This window comes from Alosa sapidissima, chromosome 16, assembly GCF_018492685.1.
Source record: "Alosa sapidissima isolate fAloSap1 chromosome 16, fAloSap1.pri, whole genome shotgun sequence".
Lineage (NCBI taxonomy): Eukaryota > Metazoa > Chordata > Actinopteri > Clupeiformes > Clupeidae > Alosa > Alosa sapidissima.
Genome location: NC_055972.1, coordinates 28,021,313 through 28,046,520, shown reverse-complemented (window position 1 = coordinate 28,046,520; position 25,208 = coordinate 28,021,313). Strand labels below are relative to the sequence as shown.

The following is a 25,208-nucleotide window of genomic DNA, read 5'->3' as shown; positions in this document are numbered from 1 at the left end:
TTTTGCTCGATGTCACTGTATTGCGTAGCCTACGTCAGCCAGGGGCCCAGAGTAACTGACAGTCTTACATAAAAGCATAAATGTATTGTTTGGGGTTAAATGCCAATTTACCTATTTTAGAGGAAAAAACGAGGGTTCAACTGCTGAGTGGGCTACGAGTAAACACACCTGATTGGTGTGTCTAAGCCTAGGCTATAACTAATTTTTTGATGACTAATGATACCACTGATTACATTCAATCAGTGGTATCCACACTGTAATCACTCATGCATATGTTGAAATAAAAGGGGGGAAAGAAACATATGTTAAAGCAACGTTAAACTAAACTCGTGCAAAAAGATAGGGTGAGTTTGTCTGACGCCATGTTCCAAATTCATCCTGTAGGCTAAGTGTCCATTTACCAGAAAATGTTTACTAGTGAAACTAGTATTTAACCGAAAGCGTGACACTTAAACTCTTTATGACATTGGTTTAGTAGTCCTAAGTTCACAAAGCTATTTACATCCCAAAAGTCTATACCAAGTATTCGCATTGTGTCTTTTGCGACAAAAGATGGCGCTGTTGATGAGGGAAGTGAGGCGATGATTATGCTAAACTTGTGAAAAGAAAGAAAGTATAAACGCACCAGTGAATATAGTTCATTTTAACAAAATATTAACCATTAATACATAATTGATAACAAGCTTTATCTTTGCCTATAAGTATTTAGTTTATAAAAAAAGTTGTCATAATGTCACTTTATTAGGTCAAAAACAAAAATCAACACAAAGGAATGCATAAAAACACCTACAGTAATATTAATCTATAAAATGTCTCTAAAACATGCATACTTTTGTTCACATACACACAGCTTACTGTCATAATTATGTAAAGTACAGAGAAATAAATAAATCCATTGTTGAAGAAATTGTAGACTTACACATATTGATATGTTTGAACTTTTTCTGTCAGCACAACTGGTATTATTATAATACTTCAGTTTGTAATAGTCTACTGAATTATTAGACATAACCATCATGACGCTACCATGTACTGCATACTAACCGTGTGCTTAATGGGGGGAAAAAGACCATGCTCTTAATCAAGAAGTTCTGAAGTAGTTAAGAACTTTTCAGTTCACCAAATGATACGGCCTACTATATCTTGCATCCTGAAAGACTGAAAATTAATGAGCAAACAAAATCAGTCTTCTTTGTATGCATCCAAAATATTAAATCTACGACCGAAGGAAAAATGATTCTAACTAGGCTACAGTTTATATGCACTTCTCATTGACCAGCCACAATTCAAACCACAATGGTCCAAGGCAGACCTCCAGTTATGTCAGTCTATTCCACAAGCCATTTAACAACTTTGGGAGGAAATGACGGGCTTTCACAACAGTGGTCTGTAGGAAAGTCTCACATTTGTCCGAGATTAAGCCCTAACGTCAGAGATGTCTGTGTGAGCACTCCATCGACCGACTACCTGACATGCGGTAGTGGTTTTCTACCTGAGAGTGAAAAATGTGCCGCGACAGGTGGAAAAGACAGAGGCGTTGATCACCGCAGCCTTCGTGGTACAGGTGGAGGGGGAATTGGTCTCTGAGGAGGAAGCTGGGGGAGGAGGCGACTTGGGCTCTGGATGTAGCGCTCATTGAGCATGCTCTCAGGAGTCCTAGAGAACATACAATCATGCATATATAACATACAAAAACACACTACATACATATGATATATACACTACATACATACATTGTCACTGTAATCTCGGCTTCACTGAAAATGAGGACTACCCTCAATGAACCTCTGAGAATAATTAAAGATTGAATGAATATTATGAATGTATACATAAATCTATATCTATAAAATAAACATAAACAAATAGACATTTGAAAATGTATTTAGACATTTCTTATGCATATGGGCCATCTGAGTAAAGACATACAGAAGCACAGCTGGAAAAGTTCAGAACTTAGAACCATAGAACTTAGAACCACATGCCCAAAGAGCCTGCAGAACATCATGAGCACTAATTTAAGAGATTGTCCAAGTCTAATGTGTCAAATACACACACACACACACACACACACACACACACACACAGAAAAACACACACATGCACACACTCATAAATACACACACACACACACAAAACACACACGTACACACTCATACATACACACACACAAACATACACACACACACACTCATACACACACATACACACACACGCATCAATTAGGCAGAAAAAGCTGCCTACTCTGTGGTTTCTCACCTCATGTGTTACACTCAGCTGAACACTCACGCAGTGCCTATATAGACTTAAGTGTGGTGCCCCTTTCCTGTGTCACAGGATGGTGGGAGTTTTCTGTGATAGCATCTCTGTCAGTTACGGCAACTAAGCTGGTTTTGATCAAGTGCAACCAGTTCCTCGATTTTTCATTGAATATCTTAATTTTTGTAACATGCAAGGCAGATTTAGCTGTTTATTTACTTTTCAGATAGTTAACTTATCTCACCAACATGTTTCTTCTTCTGCTGTGCACCTCCTCTGCTTAGCCTACATGTTTTAAGTTGCTGGCTCTATCTCTCTCTTCCTCTCTTTCTCTCTCTCTCTCTCTCTGCATTCAAAAACAGAGTTTGTGGTTTTATGATCTAGTTCAGATCACAGGTTTACAAGACGATCTTAGATGTCAATCAGCCGCCTTCACCTGACCATGAAGTTTCACAAGAGGGATGTGCTATTAATATCCTTGTCGCGGCTCGCAACAACTTCAGTGAGGGACTTTTTGAGATAGTTTGTGTGAAATGTGTGTGTTTTTGTTGTTGTATGGTTTAAAAAGTATTTCACTTTTACTTTAAATTTAATTTTAAAGCTAATGTAATATTGTTTACTAAAGCCATCTTGTCTCTGGTCTGGTGTCACATCACAAGTCCTCACTTTGATAGCAGTGGTTTGTCCGCGTTCAGAAGTGCTCACCTTTCTGGAAAGCGAGGGGGAACTCTGGGAGGTGGAAGCGTTGGGGGGTCGTCGACATACCGGGAGGGTCGTGGAGGCAGGGGGCCTAGATCTGGAGCATCCTAAAAGACAGACAGGTGGCAGAGAGAGAGAGAGAGAGAGAGAGAGGCCTACATGAATGAAAGACTCTGGATCAGTTGCCGATACTTTGCATGCAGATTTGCAAGCAGCACCGATCCGTTGAAGCAGAACTATGCGAGCACATGGGATTTGAAAGAGGAACATTTTGTTTTCACCTCAAATTCCCCTTCTGCTCCGCTGCTGTAACTGATGTTGCTCAGAGTGCTCAGCCGGTTGCTTTCGCTGCCTGTGGGTTAAAGCACACACAATCACAAACACACAAATACGGGAAGGTGTTAACATGTAGGTGTGTTACTGGTGAATACACCCACAAGGTCATTCATCATTAGGTTGTATTTGCTGTAAATTGCGAGGGTGACACAATTTGGCCTGATTCCTATTTTAGGGGGGAAATCCATGGTAAAATCAAACATATCGCAGCCGTTAATCTAAAATCTTCAGTAGTCTGTAGTATCCATTTCATACGCATCTCACAACTTGCATATCAGGTCATCGTAGGCGTAGTTAGCATGTTATTGCCAGGGCTTTGGGGAGAGGCCGCGGGGAGTGACAGAGAGGGTCTGCCATCACACAGTCCAGGCTGCTGTAGGAGGCAAAAAGAACTGATACAAACAGCGATCTGTTCCCACTCCGCTACTGCTGCACGATCCATTCTTGAATGGCATCAAACACTGGCAGAGATTTAGCCAGGGCCTGCACCGCAGTCTGGGCCAGATCTGTCTCCGAGCCGTTTGGGACTCACTTGAGTGTTCTCTGAGTGCCATTTTGTAACCCTGCCCTGATATTTTTCATCTCACACTGCAGCACTCTTCTGTCACATGATAGACATCAACCCACCGCTCGAACAGGAACAAAATAGTTCCCTCTGTAAGCTGAACTAGATTAGAACTAAGGGCCAAGTTTAAATGACGCTCACAGAGCAAACAAACAAAGGGTCTCATGCATGAACTAAAGCTAGCTATGTAGGTGCATTCCACTGACCCACTCAATTTGCTTTAGTTTTTTTTTGCTTGTTGACCAACTTTGAACTTTACCAGTCATATAAAATAAGGCACTATGTAACAATGTGGTGTGTATTTATTCTGTGTTCTTGTTCTGTGTTCTGTGAAATCATTGATAATTTCAGCTCTGATAGAATTATACACTCAACCCAGAATGTGGAGTTGTGCAGTTATCCACAATGCCATTTTCCATTATAAAACACTCAACATTTTAAGAACAAGGACCAGTCGTATGAATAAAAAAAACTCACTGGAGTTGCTGGAGGTGCTGCCGGTCTGCCACGTCCCCCTCTGTAGAGTCCTGTTGACCGGCGGGGGCAGAACAGTGGTCCGCGGACCGGGCTCGTAAACGGCACACTCGACACTCGTGCTCCCGGGCCACTGCAGGTCCCTCTGCATCGGCGGGGTTATGTCCAGATCTGACCCAACGAAAACCAACAGGGAGGGATGACATGAGGGATGGAGGAGGGATGAAGTTACCAACATTACACATGGACAGAGCATGAGAGACACCCATTTTTGCATGTTGATTCCAAGGTAATGCCAAACCAATAATAATCAACCCACATTATATCTGTTCAGCATGCACTTAGTTAATTAAGCACTTCTTATGAGTTATGGTTTATATATTATATTGTAGTATTTGTTTATTTTCATTGTATATTTTCATTAGGCTATTGACTGCATTGACATTATTGTTTATTATTGCTTTTCACCTAATGCAGTCTTACCAACTTTTTAAACCGTTCACTGTTAATTTAACTATTGCATCGTTTTATTTGTAAATTGCTTTGGACAAAAGTGTCTGACAAATCCCGTAACAATAACCATGTTAATACTAATGATTATACAGTAAACAGAGACAGCCAGAATCAGTTTCAATTGTCACTGTTGAATCTGGTTGTTTTACTCCATAAATTTTAATTTGTTTAGCAAAATGTTTGATTTCTTTATAAATAGATAAAGCTAATACCCAATCAACCTTTTGTTTCTCCTTTTCTGTTTGTTTATTTATTATTTTTGCACCACTTGTTTTTGTTCTACTTTAAAAAAAATAATAATAAGGAAGCGCAATATGAAAACTAAGCAAATAATGTATGTATATATTTTCTTCATACCTTCCATTGATGACTTCCCTTTCTCTTTATGCCGACGTGTGATGCTGTCACGCAACCGCTGAATATTTTCCTACACCAGAGGAATACAAACATTATTCCATTTTATTTCAACTACAGCATTATATCATGTTTATATTTATGTTTTGCTTTTGTCCAAAGCTGACAACATTATCAATAAACAGTACATCATGATCAGGCAGACCAAAGTAAAAACTAGTCACAAGTTTGTGGACAGGTTAACAGATTCCTTATTTCCTCATAGCAAAGCAGATATCAAAAAGATTTTTCAGACTATGTCTATAGCAATGTCACTAGCATATCGCTGATACAACTATAAATACTTAAAAAAACAATGTTGTGTTAAGTTAGGTGCACAATGAAGTCAGGTGCATAATGCCATTTTTTATTAACATAACACTTTACATCTGGTAAGCAACCACCACGGTACATCACCAACCTGCTGATACCGTAAGGAGTTTCCTCGCTTGTCCTGGTCAAACTTCCAGGCCTTAAACTCCTGCACGGCCTCTTCCACAGTCAGCGACCCCACCTTCACTCTCTCCTGCAGGGCAATGAGCTGCCTCTGGCCCGGTGTCTTCATCCCAGCGTAGGGGTCATGGGCACTGCTTAGCAGTCTATCCCTCACTGGCCGCACTGATGAGGAGGATAGACATTTATATTTTTTCAGGAGATAGTCATTTATACCCAAAGCTATTAGTTCCTTAAATAAACACCTGAGTGGTAACGTTAAGTCTTGATTCTGTCTGTGTGTCTGTTCAGCAGGTCTAAACAGTGATCTTTTTTTATTTATTTTTGTGCAGTGCATTGACTGATGCTATGTGTTTGTAATGGGAACATTGGTGTCGAAGTCAGTCTCTATTTTAGCCTATTTCCTCCTGGGAATGTGCAATGCTAATACTGTGATATGACTGGTGCATATTATGCTTAATGCTCAAAGTGTCTTATGTTTTTGTTTGTATTGTCACGCCAGCAAAGACCTGAAATGTTCTACTCACTGAAAAACAATATCCCTATGGGGACGATAAATTCCAATCCTAGACAGATGCTGTGGCTGTGAACTTGGCTGTTAAAGTAATAAAATGTAATAACTAGTATTTACCTCAGAGACACCATTAATTCTCATGATTAATTACGATTCAGTCAGTGTACCATCGAAATTAGCTAGAAGACATTATTTTAAGGCAACAGTACATATGGTATATATTTCAAAATGCATCAAAGGCACAAGGAACTTAAGTATGGAAAAGATATAACCCAATATTGATTGGTTTGGGGAAGACTGGATTGTTTACGATGCATACTCTGGCTCCAAAATCACTAACTGTAAAATCTGCAACATCAATAGCCATCTGTTTTCAGACCATGCCATTGTTTCAGTGTGACCAGTGACAAAGCGATAGTATGACTGAAAACTGAAGTTGTTTTATTCAGGGCTTTTGCCACATTGTGCTTTGTGCACATTCAGTAGTTTAAACGTTTAAATGGTATTCTCAATCAGAGTTCCATGATGATTACATTAAAAAAAATCTAGATTCCATATTTGAATGAGGATGAAAAGGGACATCAGATCTCCTCCCTAACCCCTAGTCAGTGGGGATACAATACATTTGGTCAGTGAGTAAAACAGACTCTAACATCACATAACTGTGAACAATTTAACTTGTGTATTTTTGACTTTCTAAAAAGCACTGCAAAAAGTGTCTGGCTGCTCTGCAAAGAGGCCTTGAATACCTAAGTGGACTGAATAGTGAAGTGTCAAACCTTGAGTGGGCGCACGATCTTGGCGATTGCATTGGGAGTAGGTTGTTTCTTTCTCAGGAAACACTGCAAAAACACAGACCAAAGGCATATGAGTCGCAGCTGTGTGGTTTAGTTGGTGATGTGGCTGTGTGATCACGTGTACTTTCACTCCAAGTGTGAAATAGAGACAAAAAATTAAATCCTCTAGAGAGTAGACATAAACAGTTCCTGTGTACGCAGTTATAGCCAAACTAACTGACTGACTTATAGCAAACTAACAGCATTTGGTCTATGATAGACTTGATGCGTTTTGAACAACAGCATCAGATGTCATACTATATACCTATGTAAAATGCTATATATACTATATACTACTATACTATATGTTCAAAAACAAAACTAGGCTAACACTTATCAGATATTTCATACTGAAATAGAATGAGAGTTGAAATGAGAAAGAATTTGAACATTTAGCACCCATTATGACTGCACAATCTGTTGCTTTCATTTATGCCTTCAGCCTTGTTTTCTTCAAATTAATTCCTGTTACTGGTGAATTACCTTAATTTTTATTCAGTTTCTGTTGATTGCAGTGGCTAGTCCTTACCGCGCAAGATGCATGTTATGTTCTGGTCCTTACCGCGTGAGATGTACGTTATGTTCTCTTGCATGTCCAGTGTTCTCGAGGGCCTGGGTATTGGGGCTGGGGGCCGGTTCATGATCTCGGGGGGAATGACTGACTGGTCATCTACTGTGTCGTAGATCTGCTCATTTTCGCAGAGGTTGTAGGGGTCCTCCTCCTCCCCCTCTTGGCAGAAGTCAGCCTCCTCTTCCTCCTCTAGTAGATGGTGCTTATCAGACATGTGGCTCGTCTCAGGGCCAACAGGTTGCCCTGCTCGCGCTTTTTCAAAAAAGATTGGTTTACTAATAGAATGTTTGTGTGGTCCAGAACTTAACTTCCAATATATATTAAATTCCAATGGAATTTTTTGCTGTCTGATTCACTGATAAGCTATTTTCCAAGTTCTGTAGCTCTATGACTTGTTGAGCAAAGTTTTTAGTTATTGTTTCTGATGTGGGGACAGGTTGTGCCACTTCGGTATGTACAGTGGTATCTCTGAAATATGCTTTTTGTCAGACTATCCTGGGAGAATAATTCCATAGCCTCATGCAGCTTCATGATGATGCACTTTTTTTTACAACAAATTTCATTTTTATAATTTTTTCTTACCTTCGAAAAACTTTCTCAGCATAGTATCTTCTTGGTTATGTGTTTCTCCTAATGCAGTCTCCATATCTTCATCTGCAAGGAGGAAATTATTTAAATACAAAAAATAGAAAAACATTTAGGGAGCCACAGAGGTTTAGGTTCACTTTACACAGTGATGCCAAACCTGAATAGATAAATTGTCATGAGCTCTCTCTCTGCCTGGTAACACGTGCTGATTGAAGTCTGATGACCTCCACCTGTTCCTGCTCTGCTCTGCCTCACCCTCGTTACCTACCAGCTGCACTGCATTCACCACTCATCATGCCCTCTATATAAAGCCTTGCTTTTCAGTCCACACTTGTCAGATCGTCTGCAACCAGCACCAGTTACCTGCCTGTTTTTGAAAACGCCTCTGACTCTTTGCCTGTGATCCCGGACCCGCTCGACTACTTCTGTGTTCTCCAGCCCCGGTAATCTTGACCTGCCTTCCGTCCCTCTTCTACGAATACCGCCTAGTCCTTGACTGTACTGCTGCTTCGTTTCAATTGCTGTTGTGTGTGTGTTTCCCCCAGGACTTCCCGGATCATCCAGCTCCTGCCATCGCTGTTCGGCTACTGGGGGAACACACACACGCAGACTCTTGGAACTCCTGTACCCCCCCCGGAACCCCTGAAACCCCCAACCCTTAAATAAACTTTTGAACGTGACGCTTTTGTGGTCCTCGTCCTGTTTGGTGTCTGACAGTACGATCTGACCAAACATGGACCCAGCGCACGGTCGAACCAGCATGGAAACCGACGAACCAGAACCACCCACCGCCATGCAACGCCTGGAAGAGACAGAGAGAGAGGTAAACCGCAACACTGCTGACATTGCCTCCCTACTTCAAGCCGGCTTGAGCCAGCGTCAGCAGTTCCAGCAGCAACAGCAACAACTTGCAATGATCATTCAACTTCTCACCAACCTTTCTCCTCTGCCTGCTCCCACCGGCCCAGCCCCAGCCAGCCTGCTCACCGGCCCAGCACCCGAGTCTCCTGCCCAGTCCACTGCTACCGTGGCTGCCGGAGCCCCAGAACCCAGGATCGGCAATCCAGAGCGGTTCAGCGGCGACCCAACCCAGGTACGGGCGTTCCTGACGAGCTGCCGTGTCCAGTTTACCCTGCAACCCAGGACTTTTGCCACTGAAGGGGCGAGGGTCGGTTACGTGATCACTCACCTGACGGGCCGAGCTCGACTCTGGGGAACGGCGGAGTTCGAGCGCCAGACCCCAGCATGTGCAACCTTCAACCTATTCGCAGAGGAGATGCTCAAGGTATTCGATTTGGAATCCACAATAGCCGAGGCATCTCGGATCCTGATGAGTATTCGCCAAGGCAGAAGGACTGTTGCGGATTACTCCATCGACTTTCGAACCGTGGCAAGTCGGAGCTCCTGGAACATGGAAGCATTGGTGGATGCTTTCCTCCACAGCCTGGCGGACTACATAAAGGACGAGCTGGTTTCCCATGATCAACCCCCCACTCTTGATGAAGCCATTGCTCTGGCTGTCCGCATCGACCGCAGGATCCAGGCCCGCCGTCATGAGAGAGGGCGCCAGAGTCCATCCACCAGCACACGGAGTGTCCCAACTGCCCTTCTGTCCGCACCTGCCACACCATCTAGCCAGCCGGACCAGTCTGAACCGATGGAGATCGGCCGCACCTCCCTAACCCCTGCAGAGCGCCAGCGACGCATCACCTCCAACTTGTGCCTGTACTGTGGTGGTGATGGTCATCGAGTCGCCACCTGTCCAGCAAAAGCCGGAGCTCACCAGATGTAGGAGGAATCCGGATGAGCTCAATGAACATTCAGCCCTCCATCAGCCGTAAACCCCTCATCCAAGTCTGTCTTCACCTGTCTGATTCCACCCACACCCTGGCAGCCCTGGTGGACTCTGGCGCAGAAGCAAACATTATTGACACAGGACTTGCTCGTCAGCTGGGCTTGGAAAGCCATCGCTTGTCCACTCCTGTTCCAGCCCGGGCCCTGGACGGTCACGCAATTGGCACAGTTACCAGCATCACAGCCCCCATCTCAATGATGGTGTCAGGAAACCACCGAGAGACCATCCGCTTCCACCTGCTCAGCTCTCCAGGCCAACCCCTAATCCTGGGCTACCCTTGGCTCCGTCTCCACAATCCTCACCTCGATTGGGCCTCCGGAACTGTGAAAGAGTGGGGAAATGCCTGCCACCTGACCTGTTTGCGTGCTGCTTCGCTGCCCCCCGGCTCAGTACCCCCCAGCATTGCCCACGACATTTCTAATGTCCCTGAATGTTACCATGGCCTCCGAGAGGTGTTCAACAAGACCAAAGCCACATCTCTGCCCCCACACCGTCCGTACGACTGTGCCATTGATCTCCTCCCTGGGACTGCTCCACCCAAAGGTCACCTCTACTCACTATCCCCTCCTGAAAGAAAAACTATGGAGGATTACATCAGGGACTCCCTGGCAGCTGGACTCATCCGCCCGTCTTCCTCTCCTGCTGGTGCCGGGTTCTTCTTTGTGGGAAAGAAAGATGGTTCTCTTCGCCCCTGCATTGATTATCGAGGTCTGAATGATGTCACAGTGAAGAACCGGTACCCTCTGCCTTTACTCACCTCTGCTTTTGAATTGCTCCAGGGATCCACTATTTTCACCAAACTGGACCTTAGAAATGCTTACCACCTAGTGCGAGTAAGGGAGGGTGACGAGTGGAAGACAGCATTCAACACCCACACCGGCCATTATGAGTACCTGGTAATGCCATTTGGCCTCACCAACGCCCCAGCGGTATTCCAGGCGCTGGTGAATGATGTGCTGCGGGACATGCTGAATAAATTCGTCTTCGTGTACCTGGACGACATCTTAATTTTCTCCAGAACTCTGTCCGAACACACCCGTCATGTCCAGCTGGTTCTTCGACGGCTCCTGGAGAACTCTCTCTATGTCAAGGCGGAGAAATGCGAGTTCCATGCTCAGACTGTGTCATTCCTGGGATACATCGTCGCTGAAGGCAATATCCAGATGGACCCCGCAAAGGTCTCGGCAGTTACCTCCTGGCCAGTTCCGGGGAATAGGAAGAAGCTGCAGCAATTCCTCGGTTTTGCCAATTTCTACCGGAAATTCATCCGGAACTACAGCTCCGTCGCCGCTCCCCTCACAGCTCTGACCAGCATCAAACACCCCTTTTTCTGGACCCCAGAGGCCAACACAGCCTTTCATACCCTCAAGGCCCGGTTCACCACTGCCCCCATCCTCCAGATGCCGGATTCAGACCGGCAGTTCGTTGTCGAGGTGGATGCCTCAGACGTGGGAGTCGGGGCCATACTCTCTCAACGGGCAGAGGAGGACAACAAGTTGCACCCCTGTGCATTTTTCTCTCGCCGGCTTTCACCTGCAGAGCGCAATTATGATGTTGGAAACCGTGAGCTGTTGGCTGTCAAGCTTGCCCTGGAGGAGTGGCGTCACTGGCTGGAGGGGTCCACAGTTCCGTTCCTGGTCTGGACCGATCACAAAAACCTCGAATACATCCGCAATGCCAAACGTCTTAACCCCAGACAGTCCCGCTGGGCCTTGTTTTTCACCAGATTCAACTTCACCCTGTCATACCGCCCAGGTTCTCGGAACACCAAGCCGGACGCTCTCTCCCGTCAGTTTCATAAGGATGACGCCCCTTCCCAGGAACCTGCATCAATTCTGCCCGATCCCTGCGTCGTAGCTGCCCTGACCTGGGATATCGAGGAGGAAATTCAAGAGGCCCTCCGTGACCATCCCAGTCCCAGTGCATGCCCAGACGGTCGTCTCTTCGTCCCAGATAATTTGAGGTCCCGGGTCATACAGTGGGGACACAACTCCCGCCTTGCCTGCCACCCGGGCTCCGCCCGCACCTGCCATCTCCTTGCCCAGCGCTTTTGGTGGTCGTCTTTGAGAAGGGATGTCCGAGAATTCGTCCGTGCCTGCCCCACCTGCAATCAGAACAAGTCCTCCACTCGGCCCCCCGCTGGTTTACTCCAGCCCTTGCCTGTGCCCACACGACCCTGGTCCCACGTCTCCTTGGACTTTGTAACTGGCCTCCCACCATCAGGTGGGATGACTGTCATTCTCACTGTGGTTGACCGGTTTAGCAAGATGGCACACTTCATTCCCCTCCCTAAACTGCCATCTGCCAGAGAGACTGCCCAGGCTGTTCTTGATCATGTCTTCCGTCTACACGGGCTGCCCAGGGATGTTGTCTCTGACCGAGGCCCGCAATTTACCTCTACATTCTGGAAGGAGTTCTGCCGTCTTCTAGGGGCCACAGTGAGTCTCACCTCTGGGTTCCACCCCCAGTCCAATGGTCAATCCGAGCGGGCAAACCAGGAGCTGGAGAAGGCGCTGCGGTGCATGGTTTCTCGCAAACCCCAGGCTTGGGCACAACAACTGATGTGGATAGAGTATGCTCACAACTCCCTCACCTGCTCTGCCACTGGTATGTCACCTTTCCAGTGTGTGTATGGCTACCAGCCCCCCCTGTTCCCCAGCCAGGAAGGAGATGTGTCCTGCCCGTCTGCCCTCGCCTATGCCCGCCGTTGCCGTCGTACCTGGTCACAAGCTCGTGCCACGCTACTCAAGTCAGCTGTCAGCTATGCCACTGGGGCTAACCGCCGAAGATCGCCGGCACCCGCCTACCGTGTTGGCCAGAAGGTGTGGCTGTCAGCCAAGGATCTCCCACTGCGGGTGGAATCGCGTAAACTGGCACCTCGATTCCTCGGCCCGTTCCCTATCCAGAGGGTCATCAGCCCAACCGCAGTCCGGCTCCAGTTGCCAACCTCCATGAGGGTGCACCCTACTTTCCATGTTTCGAAAGTCAAGCCGACGCATGAAAGCCCGCTGGTCCCCGTGCCGCTTCCTCCTCCTCCTCCTCGCCTCGTTGACGGTGGGCTGGTGTACACCGTTCGACGCCTGCTTCGGTCCAGACGGCGAGGTAGGGGCCTCCAGTATCTCGTCGACTGGGAGGGCTATGGACCTGAGGAGAGAACCTGGGTGCCAGCCAGTCGGATTGTGGACCGGACACTCATCGCCGATTTCCACCGTCTGCATCCTGATCAACCTGCAATCCGTAGGGGCCGCCCCAGAGGGGTCCCTAACCGTCCTGCCCGCCCGGCTTCCTGTCATGTGCCTGACCCTGACCCTGTCTCGGTACCTGTCCCGTCTTCTGTCCACGACCCTCCAGCTCCCTCCGAGGATGAGGATGTTCACTCGGACCGCTCGGAGGAATTCTAGCCCTCCACCGGCTCCCCTCCGCCCTCCCGACGTGGTGTCACTCTTGGGGACTTCTGGGGCCGTCCCTTAGGGGGGGGGTTCTGTCATGAGCTCTCTCTCTGCCTGGTAACACGTGCTGATTGAAGTCTGATGACCTCCACCTGTTCCTGCTCTGCTCTGCCTCACCCTCGTTACCTACCAGCTGCACTGCATTCACCACTCATCATGCCCTCTATATAAAGCCTTGCTTTTCAGTCCACACTTGTCAGATCGTCTGCAACCAGCACCAGTTACCTGCCTGTTTTTGAAAACGCCTCTGACTCTTTGCCTGTGATCCCGGACCCGCTCGACTACTTCTGTGTTCTCCAGCCCCGGTAATCTTGACCTGCCTTCCGTCCCTCTTCTACGAATACCGCCTAGTCCTTGACTGTACTGCTGCTTCGTTTCAATTGCTGTTGTGTGTGTGTTTCCCCCAGGACTTCCCGGATCATCCAGCTCCTGCCATCGCTGTTCGGCTACTGGGGGAACACACACACGCAGACTCTTGGAACTCCTGTACCCCCCCCGGAACCCCTGAAACCCCCAACCCTTAAATAAACTTTTGAACGTGACGCTTTTGTGGTCCTCGTCCTGTTTGGTGTCTGACATAAATATTCGGATCCCCTCATGTCTCCTTACATACAATGTGGTTTTAACATGCATCATTTCACTACAGTGTGAAAAAATATTTGGTAAACTTCACTGTTCATACAGTTTTTACGCTCAGCCACTGAAACAACAGGAGCTCTTACAACACACATCTCACAGTGTGTTATGTTCTTGAGTGGGGAACTTACATAAGTCTTCATATCCAGGGACCATCTCTCTCATGGACTCATAGATATCCTCCTTGAGTGAGTATTTAGGGATGTTGTCCTGTGTCTCCTGAGATGACCGGGTCATGGGCTCGTACACGTCCTCGTTTATTGGCTCAGCCAGAGAATCCTGTATGTCAGTTTTAATCATGTCTGCTGACTCCTATGGGGAAAAATTTTCGAAAAAGATGGAAAAGAGTCTCTAAAAGTCCCCGACCAAAAGCTGCCCAACCAAAGGTTAATACAATATATGATTGAAGTCACAAAATATATACGGTACTAGAAGTAGGTGTACAGGTAAACACAATCTACAATTTGAAATAAAAATATGAATGCACAAATATGTCCACTCACAACATAGTTGTCCATAAACTGTCGTAGAGCAGAGAAGCCATTCTTTCCTGCTAGGTTATTGGGATAGTCCCCATGCTTGTTTGCTACACTATATGCCTGCAAAGCACCAGGACACTGCAGGAGAACTATTGTCAGTTTCTTGAGTCCATATTTTGCTGCAAAGTGAAGCAACGTTGGGAGCTCCTCATCTCTCTGATCTGCAAAAAATCCCAAATATGAATATATTCTGTCTGCATATATATACAACATACAACATACAGTATACCTGTCTGTCTGTCTGTCTGTCTGCATAGACAGACAGACAGACAGGTATACTGTATGTTGTAATTTTAAAAATACAAAGAAGTGAAATCACAATGAAAGACACTTACTAACGGAGAGATTTTCTTGCTCAAGTTGACAAATTCCAAACACATTGAATCCATTTGGAGGCATTCGTGACTTGAGAGATTCAGTTAGTAAACAATCCAGTGATTCTGTGGCGTTATTTGTGATATCAAATGCCTACAAACACAATGTAAGGTATCATTGGATTGTTCTAATATCTTTGTTTTCTTTTTAACTTTAAATCTATTGAGAGTAATAGAAATCTATTGGACAGAACAATATATGAGGGTCCAAAGACAGTGTAAGAACACCCCTCTGGCAAATACCCAGGGCAATTATACTCCCCCCAACCCTACCCTCCCAAAACTTGGAGTTCTTTCATTATCCCTGGGCAACTTATCTCTAATCAGAATACGAGGAACCAGTCATGTGATTGCCCAACAACATTGCTCAAAAGGATGTATCATCACCATGAGAGTTTACCCCTCTCCACCCCCACCCAAATAGCCATAAAAAAGTCAACAGGAAGGTTGATATGTGATGGGATCTGGGAAATTCCATCACATGGTGAAATCAAATATCCTTGATTATTGCTCCATTTTAACCCTTTCTGGTGAAATTTCACCAACGTAGGATTCTGATACCATCCTTAAGTTGGTGAAATTTCACCACGTGATTAGTTATTACCAGATTCCATCACATAATGCTGACACAGGCAAACAATGTGATGACCAACCTGACACATGAACTGTATAGGATCCATTGATTGGTCAAGATGGTAGTTTATTTCATCCATCGGTGTGTAATAAGTCAGGCGTTTGGAGCAAATTGGCAAATTGTGGCTGTACAGGGTGAGAGTCACCTCTCCTGATGGCATATCTGAAATAGAAAAGCAGAACACTGACTGGTAACCCGAGGCAAAATGCCGTGGCTATCAGGAGCTTTAAAGGCACATTACACAATTCAAAACCAATTCATTTAATTGTCTCATTCAATGAATGGCTTCTCACATTCCTCCAGCTGTCCCGTCATGTGGTCATAAACAGTCCTAACACTATTAATGGGAAACAAACAGGCTCAGACCGGGCAATGCATTTTTCCAGCCAATCATAACATTGTTTAAGGAGCACAGGACAGAGGGGTGTCATTTGTTTGCCTGTTGACCCGAAATATCAACAACATTTAGCCAGAATCGTAGACTGCCGCTTTTGAACAGTTAACACTTAAATCACTTGATAAAATCTAGAGTGGGCGTCATACAAAGTGGGTGTTGTTTCAAATTTCCTCTTTTCTGCTTTGAGTCAGGGCTTTTGTCATTGCACTTACCAGGTGACGGGCCACTGATGGTATAGTCATTCACAAAATTTCCAGGAACACGTTTGCTGCTGTCTTTACCAGAAAATTCCATTTCAACATTTTCCTGATCGTCCAATTTATTCAGCAGGATGACGTAAACAGTTACATTTTTCTACAAAATACAGAGCAGAAATTTGTGAACAACACACGCTAAAATCTATATACACAAACACAGACATACACTAACACAGACAGACACACACACACACACACACACACACACACACACACACACAAGCACGCATCGCACATGCATTCTCGCATGTAGGCACATGCACACACATGTAAGTGTCAATTTTACAGTTGTGTCTTTAATTGTGTCTAGAAATTCTGATTAGTAGTTGGGGTCTATTTAATCAAGCCGATCGAGCCGAGGGTGATCAGCAACAGTCTCACTTTACAATAGCCTGTGTAAAAATGATGAATTATCAACGTGTGTGTGTGTGTGTGTGTGTGTGTGTGTGTGTGTGTGTGTGTGTGTGTGTGTGTATTACTGATGTATGTATACACAACCGTTCAAAAGCTTGTGGTCACTTCGAAATGTCCCTGTTTTCGAAGGAAAAGCTTGTTGTTGTTGGCCATTAAAACACCATTGAATCCATCAAGAGAGTGTTATAAATGACTATTGTAGAAGGAAATGGATAATTTTACTGCACTATCCTGTTTGCTAATCTGATATTATTATTTTAAAAGGTTAGATCATTAGAAAAACCCTTTTGCAATTACAGTATGCAAGCAAAACTAAAAACTGCTGACCTTCTTAAAAAAGCAATACAACTGGAGTTGAGTATCTAGAACAGTAGGCCTATCTATTGTGGGTTCAGTTAAAGACACAAAATTGTAAGAAACAAATACATTTCCTCTGAAATGTATCAGTCTATTCTTGTTCTGGGAAATTAAAATTACTCCATGTAAGAAATGGCCAAGAAAGGGAAGATCTCATACCATGCTGTGTGTGACTCAACTGGCTTTAACCAGGGATCCGTTTCCCAAAAGCCTAGTTACTTGCTAACTATGATGCATCCATGGGAGCATATCACTGCCAAATGTGAGTCAACCATAGGCTATTTGAATCACACGTAAATTATACAGAAATACGGTGTTGATATTCGGTCGTATTTCGGTCACATTTTACATACACAAATATATGCTCTTATTTTTACATTTTCAAAAATGCAAAATGTGATATGTGACAATATGAAGCTTAAGTATTTGCATGCACAACTCAAATCTGCAGACTCAAATTTGGCAGTGACACTACCAAGGTTGTTATCATTAGCAACTATGCTTTTGAGAAACGGACCCCAGAATAGCCAAATAACTGAGAGGCCCCAGTGCACATCAGAACAATATGACAAATACATTAGAGCCTGTTTGGCAGTTTCGTGAAATAGTACCCACAAAACACCAGAATCAACATCCTCAGAAGAAGTGACTTCAAGTTACTGGGCTTCTAGACAGTTGACAGTTTAGTATCGGTAGTTGTAAAGAATAAACACCCATTTCAGAATGGGCCATTAAAAAAGCAAAGATTACGATGGACTAAGGAACATACACAGGCTACAGAGGAAGATAGGAAAAAAAGATTTATGGACAGACAAAGCTAAGGTGTACAAATCACAAGGAGGAATATCTGACCAAATGCTGGAAGAGTGTTTGACTCCATTCATCAAACGTATGCATTTAGAAAAGCAAAAAGAGGGAAGAAATAATTTTGAAGACCAGTGGAAGGCCAGTGAACCAAATGTTTGTGACCCTGCTGCCAATGAAACATTAAAAATAATATTTTTTGGAATGTGGAATTTTGGTATTCTTCCAGACAATGGACCAAGACAAAAAGACAAAGAAATGGGAAGAGTGCGATGTATAAATGAACTTTTAAATCTCACTAAACTATACTTCTTGTATATCACAGATTAACACCAACACAGGTGAAGTACACAACAAACAAACGACACTGTTAAAGCAGCTTTTGTGGTATTCTGCTGTCTCTGTCTAGGCTCTGAGAACCAAATTACAGCTCATTGTGTGCAAGTTACTTGCAGTTTTGTAGACTTTTTATAGCTCACAGTAAACAGCACACTGCACCCTGTGGTGCATCTGAAGGTCAGCGAAAATATATCTGTCTACACGTATAGTGTAAAGTAAGTAAATAGATGTCATTTGCATCTATTATGTGTGTTTGATATTCAGCATCTTGTATTCCGACGATACATTTGAAAACACTTGGCAGTGCAACTTATTTTTGCATTATGCATGTGGTTTCCGACTCAACACACAAAACTACACTCTGAATATCTTGGGCAGATATTGAGAATGACATGTGTTTCCATCTTCTTCATGTAACATGAAAAAGAATATTATAAAAACATAATTTACCCTTGCAAATCATACATACATACAAAAGTGGTCTTTCTATATTCTCATGGCCATAACCAGGGGTGTAGTGGTAAATAAGAAGTGGGTAAACAATGATTTCTGTGATCACGGTAAGGTGGACTGCACCATGCGGTATCGGATTTTTATCAGAATATCTTTGATGATGGTGGAGGTTATTGTCCAGTGTTTATAACAATACCAGTGGCCCAATTCCGGTAATGCCGCGGAAGCGATGCAGGCTATAATTTTGCACAAATTGAAGCAGAAATAGGCCGACACCAAATGTTGAAAACACTTTCACGTGTGGTGAAGTCTTCGGTAGGAAGGCTATTGTAGGCCTATAATAACGGTTTGTGGTTATAGGCTAGTAATAGTTTACTATTGTTGGTTTACATCTTAGGCCTACTGTTTTCCTGTTAATTTGTTATATGGGTAATATGACAAAAAAGAAAGTAAACCTGCTCAAATATGTTTAACATCCAGTATTACTGAAAGGTGCATAATTTGAGGTGCTTGCTATCCAGTGGCAAATAGGTGGGTAAATTTACCCCATCCATAAACTTTTGTTTATACTCAAAGATTTTTATATTTACAGTAGGACTTAATCTCTGACCACTTTTAAACCTTTTGAAATTTTGATGTCAAAATCCAATGGTGTTGTTTTCTTAACCCTGGCGCCTAAAGTTTGCCATGCAGGTTTAAATAAGTTATGAGAGGAAAATATTTTTATTTGGTGTGAAACACACACATACCTGTTTTTATGCTTTTTGTTTGTTTTTTTAATTTGTATTAATATTTATTTTATCATTTTTTTATTTATAAGCTAAGGTTGCCATCACAGGTGTCTAAAAAGAGATAAAAACACTTGCACTTTCTGTTTGCAGTTTTGTGTGGTATTTGAAAAAAGAAAAATAAGTGGCCACCAGCTCATTTGAGTTTGAGACCCCTGTATTAAATGGTTCCTAGAGTGTTGATGAGTGTACATATTGTGAATATGGATAATACAGTGGGATTTTTGAATGTTAAAAGTTGCAATTGGTGAAAAATGTCTTTTGAGAGGTGGATCAACTCTAATAAGAGGTGGATAAACTCTATTTCTGAAATTTCAGAGGTGAATAGTGTGTTTACTTGCGTTTAGCCTCCAATACACCCCTGGCCACAACACGTACCCCACACTGTATTTTCTCTGGCTGCACGGTGACACAGGCCTGGGGGATGGGACAGGTGTCTTGGCTCTTGTCAAGTGGCGAGAGAACGATATCCTCCTCTCCTCCTTCTTCACACACAGTGGCCTTAGGTGAGGGGTCAGCGAGAGGGACGATGTTCTCGGAACTCTCAGGGGGAGGAAGCACCTCTTCAGGCAGTGGGGGAGCGGGCCACTCGTCCTCCGTCTCCTGCTCTGGTGCAGTATCTTTAGAAGCTGAATGAGAAACATTCAAAACATCAGCTTTTCATAAGGAAATGCAATTTACTGACAAGCTCGAATAGTTTGGCTTCCTCTTAGTCTTAGTTCAACAAACTGCAAAAACCATATAGCATTCTTACAGGCCACAGAAGTGAAACCTGAATTCTTTCACCTATTGTTTTTTTTGTTTTTTTGTCAAATTTTAAAAGAAATTTTCTAATGCATCATATGAGCTTTGAAATGTGTGAAGCACTCTTTAGTTTTTTCTTCTGTCACCAATGCCTCAGTGGGTTAGCACTTTTGGCCAACAGCAAAACGAGGTACATGCCTCACACATCCATGAACTGCTGCTCTGCACAAAAGCTGCCTCCATTTTTGTTTTCCATTTCAGGTAAAGAATTCGACACAGGGGGGCCCATGTACAAGTCACAATGAGGTACGCTGCACAACCCCGGGGGAATATTTTTTACCAGAGTTCCAATGAGAAGCAGCAACACACACACACTGCATGAAAACACAAATCTTTGCCAGGGGACTTCTCTGTATGCTGATCAGATAACAGCAGGGCCGCTCTATGCAACAGATGCAGCAGGAGGGGCTGGATATAGATTTCTTGTAATGTTAGATTTCTGGTAAAATACAAATGTGAGAGCTTTTCTGATTTACTTCCTGCTCTCATACACTTCCAGACAGTAAATATGAGTATGTACATATTAAGGGCACTATTAACCAAAAATGTTCCATCAATCAAGTATCGTTAACCAGGAACATATATTTATCATTGCAAGACAAACCAGATGGATATCCAAAAACGCTGCAGAAACCATACGTGAAGAGCGAACCATGAATTGTAATCCAACAGAAAAATGTAAAAAAAAACATCAAACAATCAACAAATGACTTATTGTACACTCCCAACCAAGTGTACAAAAGTTCACAGTTCACTCCCAAGATGGAAGAAATCCCTGAGGTATACAAATGATGTTACCAATCATTTCTCTTGTGACAATGAGAATGTAATGTGTCGCCCATTCTAGGGCAAAATACTGGGGGGAAACCTGCTTTCTGACAGTCATGGATTTGTTCTTTTTGAGGAAACCGGGTTTGTTATTTCTACAATGTGTTATATGTAGTGCTTTGGAATGTACTATTTTGACCAAATACACATAGACAAGAACACTATTTTGATAAAGTTCCATAATTTCCTGACTATTAACCGAGGTTTATAAATTGATTTTGCTCAATTTCTTCAGCTATGAGGTTAATACACGGGGGTGGGCTATACATGGAAATGCATTCTTCTTAATGATTAAAGTATGATCTGATTCTGATTCGTTGGGCTATTGGGCACTGCTATTAGTACAGGTGTCGTTAAAACATAGTTAAATTTTTTTAACTTCCATAAAACACTGTCCTGTGGTTTATACACAATGCGGCTAATACACATACAGTAATTACTGTAGTCTTACCATCAGTGGTGGAATGTAACGAAGTACAAATACTTCGTTACTGTACTTAAGTAAATTTTCCACGTATTTGTACTTTACTTAAGTAAAATTTATAGTGCATACTTTTGACTTTTACTTCGTTACATTTTACAGCAATTATCTGTACTTTTACTCCGCTACATTTCTACAACACCATCGTTACTTTTTACGATACATTTTATGATCAGTTTTTTTTTCTCTCTGACAAACACGTTTGTTTTACCGGGGGGGTTGCTACCAAAGATTCTGGAGCGCTACGTGCATTCTTAGAAACATAAGCTTCTAGTCTAGACCAGGCAAAGCGTGAGCTTGTAGCCATCTGCATTCGGTAGGCTATATTCACCAGACCCATGGCTACACTGTACATGCAACTGTGTTCTGTGCCTTTCTCTGTCTGTTATCTGCAGCGTGTTATCTGTCTGTTATCTGCAGGGCCTCCTCTCCGATGAGATTGCTATCCGCGGATCAGCGAAGTTACAGGCTATGCCCATGCTTCTGTCACACGTCTGATCATTTGCGGCACAGATGAATGGTAGACTATTAATCAACCGGTGGCCGGAAAAGACGTAACATTTTCCAGATTAGGAAATATTCCTTAATTGTGTGTGATTAAATAAAGATGCATAGCCTACAATTGTGGCGTAACGTCAGCGCTCATTCAATGTCTATGCGTCTGCGCAAGTGAAACTGAATTTAATCATAATGACACCTTTCTCAGCAACTTTTCTGTTCAATCAGCATAATTGGCATTACGATCCACCCGACGTTTCCCCTGTCTACCCCGTTAAACTTCAGGCTCTCGTGTTTTGCTGAATGATATTACTCAGCAGATCACCCTAGTAGATAACCAGAATTACAGTCTCTAGAATTGTAGGTCAGAATGTAATGGGCCACAGATGGTAAGCACAATTGCATTAACATAAAACTATCTAGTCGAGTATAACCTACTTAGAAACTAACTAGATTAAAATGCCACAGCCCATACTGATTTTTCCTTTTAGAATATAGATATTAAGAGAATAAATCATTATGCAAATACTTTTACTTTTAATACTTAAAGTACATTTAAAAGCAGGTACTTTTTACTTTTACTTAAGTAGGGTTGTCATTGTGGTACTTTTACTTTTACTAAAGTAAATATTTCTCTGTGTATTTGTACTTTTACTTAAGTACTGAGTTTCAGTACTTCCTCCACCACTGCTTACCATTGGCAATGGCCTCCAGCAAAGTGTGGACATACACGGCTGGCTCGTCATCGGCGTTGAGCTTGTTCCAACTGTCCCAGTGTTCAAAGTAATCAGAGCTCACATCTTCCTCGGTCACTCCACACAGGAACACCACCACGGTGTGCGGAGGACACAGAAGCTTCTGGAACGTTTCATACACCTCCGGCTCACTCTGAATGTCCAGGAAGACAGCGGATAGTAGAAGTAAAATGCACTTGGCGTCCGAGAGAGCTCTGGTGTCCAGGTCCTCCAGAGGGGTCTCACTGTCCACTAGGTGCAAGGCAACAGAGTTCTTAGGAAATTGCCGCGATGTTTGAAAGATGATTTGCAGATAACTGGCCCATTCAGCAGCTTCACCGGTGTATAGGATAGCCACCTCACTCATTTTGCAAGCTGCAGATAATGCTACAAACAAATAACCAAATAAATAAATATTTTCAGACATAAAGGTACATAACAATTACTATCTGTCTCAATCATTTGAACCTTCTGTCAAGATATACAAATATACTATATGACAAACATTCAAAACATTTCGGACATATAGAATTACTGAAAATGGTAAATGTATGGTATTTAAAGGTGTCAGTTGTTTATTTGCCTTCTTAAATATACAGCACATACAGAAATGACATCAGACTTATCTGAAATAACCCTTGGACTACAAACTTCATAAGCACAATGAATGCCAGCTATGGTGTAGAAAACTGAGCTTGGTTAATAAAGAAAAGCAAACTCCCCACTCCAACATCAAACTAAAGCCCAACAGTAGGTGATACAATCAGGGTTCCCATTTTCATTGACATTTTAATTTCCCCAACAAATCCAAGTTTTTTAAGAATTTGAAATGCATTTTTAGAATTTTTCACAATGTACCTACAGAGTCCACTTCAAAAACATTTAATGAATTTACTGAATTTCATATCTTTTTAAGGCCTAAGAATTTTAAAATTCCATAATGTTTTCATATATTTCCATGACCGTGGGAACCCTCTATAATGAGTTCTGGAATGTCCATCTCCAGCCACTGTCTCTCATACCGGTGTACAATGGCAATAGTTCTGTGATGAGAACACCTGAAAGCATGCAGGATTCTGATAGCAGCACGGTGAAAAGGACCTTGCTGGCACTGTTTTATTTTTCAACAGTAAACATTGACCTTAACTGAAAGACCTTGGCTTCAGTCAACAGCACACAAGGTCATTTCACTGCGGTGTCGTCAAACGTCTGCATCACACAGTTTACCATTAGCAATTTGCATCAGTTTAGTGCACCGATTATGAGAGAATATGGGTGAGTATGAATTGGCATCCCTGGGTTACAATATGAACTTCATTCCCTTCGGATACAGATAAGGTTTATGATAAGCTTTATAAGATGTCCAATGCCACCAATATACTGCCCTAGGTATAATCAAGGCCTACTTGTCAATGCATGTGCATACCAAGGATCTGTGTTTGGAAACACAAAGAGGAGACTGAACTTAGATTATGCACACTGAGTTTACATAGACTGACTGAACTGTTTTAAACTGGCTATATGGGGGAAATAGTTTATTAATACATTTTATCGCTGTCTATTCATTCTATGCTGTGACCAACTCACTTCTACAGCTGATCCTTATGCATAATAACTCCTGGTCCAGTTGTTACCTAACCCATGTTATGGCCAGAGTAATGTGTGGAGTTTGACAGTAGCCTTGCCAAGAGCTTGAGAGAGAAGAGGGAACGTGCAAAAAGACTTATGTTTTTTCAAATAATTTCAAATGTATTTACAGTAAAGCACACTAGCATGGTAGAAAGAACAGGAAGAGTGATTATGGTGTCTAACTTCCTCCTTCACAACTTTTAAAGCACACTTTCACACAAATTTCATAGATGAAGACTGCCTTTGACATCGCAAGACTAGTCTAAAGAGTAATAGCATCCCTATACAGAAGAAAGAGGCAATAAAAATCAGCCACACTTTGTCTACTTCTTCTTTCTGTTTAAATAGTAAACAAATGACAATAAAATAAACAATAAAATAAAGTCAAATCAGCCAAATCAGCCTGAGCAGACATGTCATTGATACTCACTCAGTTCGCAAGGCCTGGCATCTGAGAGTAACCTGTGCTGCTCCTTAATCAAAAGCAGGGCTCTGCCGAAGCAAACCAGTCTTTCAGAGCATCTGTTGGCGTGCACATCTTTTTTCTCAGACTGAGTGCTGTCTGCCCCTCTATTCTATAGTTCAGTTCAAGTGTGGTAAAAACAGCAGTTCATTTCCTCATGCAGTGTGCGGTGAGCGTCACTTCCTTAAAAGAAAACGCCTCTGCAGGATGAAAAAAAATACACAGCCCTGTGGGATGGTCTGAGCAACACCACAGACCTTTGATCAAGACAGTCATG

General features: G+C 43.2%; 1 protein-coding gene across 1 annotated transcript; it reads right to left on the bottom strand.

Moving 5' to 3' along the window:
* Positions 1-722: 722 nt before the first annotated feature.
* pik3ap1 (phosphoinositide-3-kinase adaptor protein 1) lies at positions 723-25,115 on the bottom strand. Its single transcript, XM_042065777.1, has 17 exons — positions 24,899-25,115; positions 22,801-23,226; positions 19,873-20,123; positions 16,295-16,436; positions 15,705-15,847; positions 15,013-15,145; positions 14,642-14,838; positions 14,270-14,450; positions 8,193-8,264; positions 7,602-7,862; positions 6,983-7,045; positions 5,658-5,854; positions 5,201-5,270; positions 4,334-4,501; positions 3,237-3,307; positions 2,962-3,062; positions 723-1,656 (listed from the first exon to the last, which is right to left on the bottom strand). Exons 2-17 carry the CDS (start codon positions 23,204-23,206, stop codon positions 1,542-1,544), a joined length of 2,571 nt encoding a protein of 856 aa, XP_041921711.1. The 5' UTR covers positions 23,207-23,226; positions 24,899-25,115; the 3' UTR covers positions 723-1,541.
* Between the last annotated feature and the right edge of the window lie 93 nt (positions 25,116-25,208).

Bases quoted from the DNA above. Each gene is read 5' to 3' on its own strand.
- pik3ap1 (XM_042065777.1), bottom strand. From the start codon at position 23,206: ATGAGTGAGGTGGCTATCCTATACACCGGTGAAGCTGCTGAATGGGCC. The intron at 14,451-14,641 runs GTGAGTGGACAT...TTTTCCCCATAG, and splicing joins AGTTTATGGACAACTATGTT to GAGTCAGCAGACATGATTAA. The intron at 3,308-4,333 runs GTGAGTTTTTTT...TTTAACCCACAG, and splicing joins CAGCACCTCCAGCAACTCCA to GCAGCGAAAGCAACCGGCTG.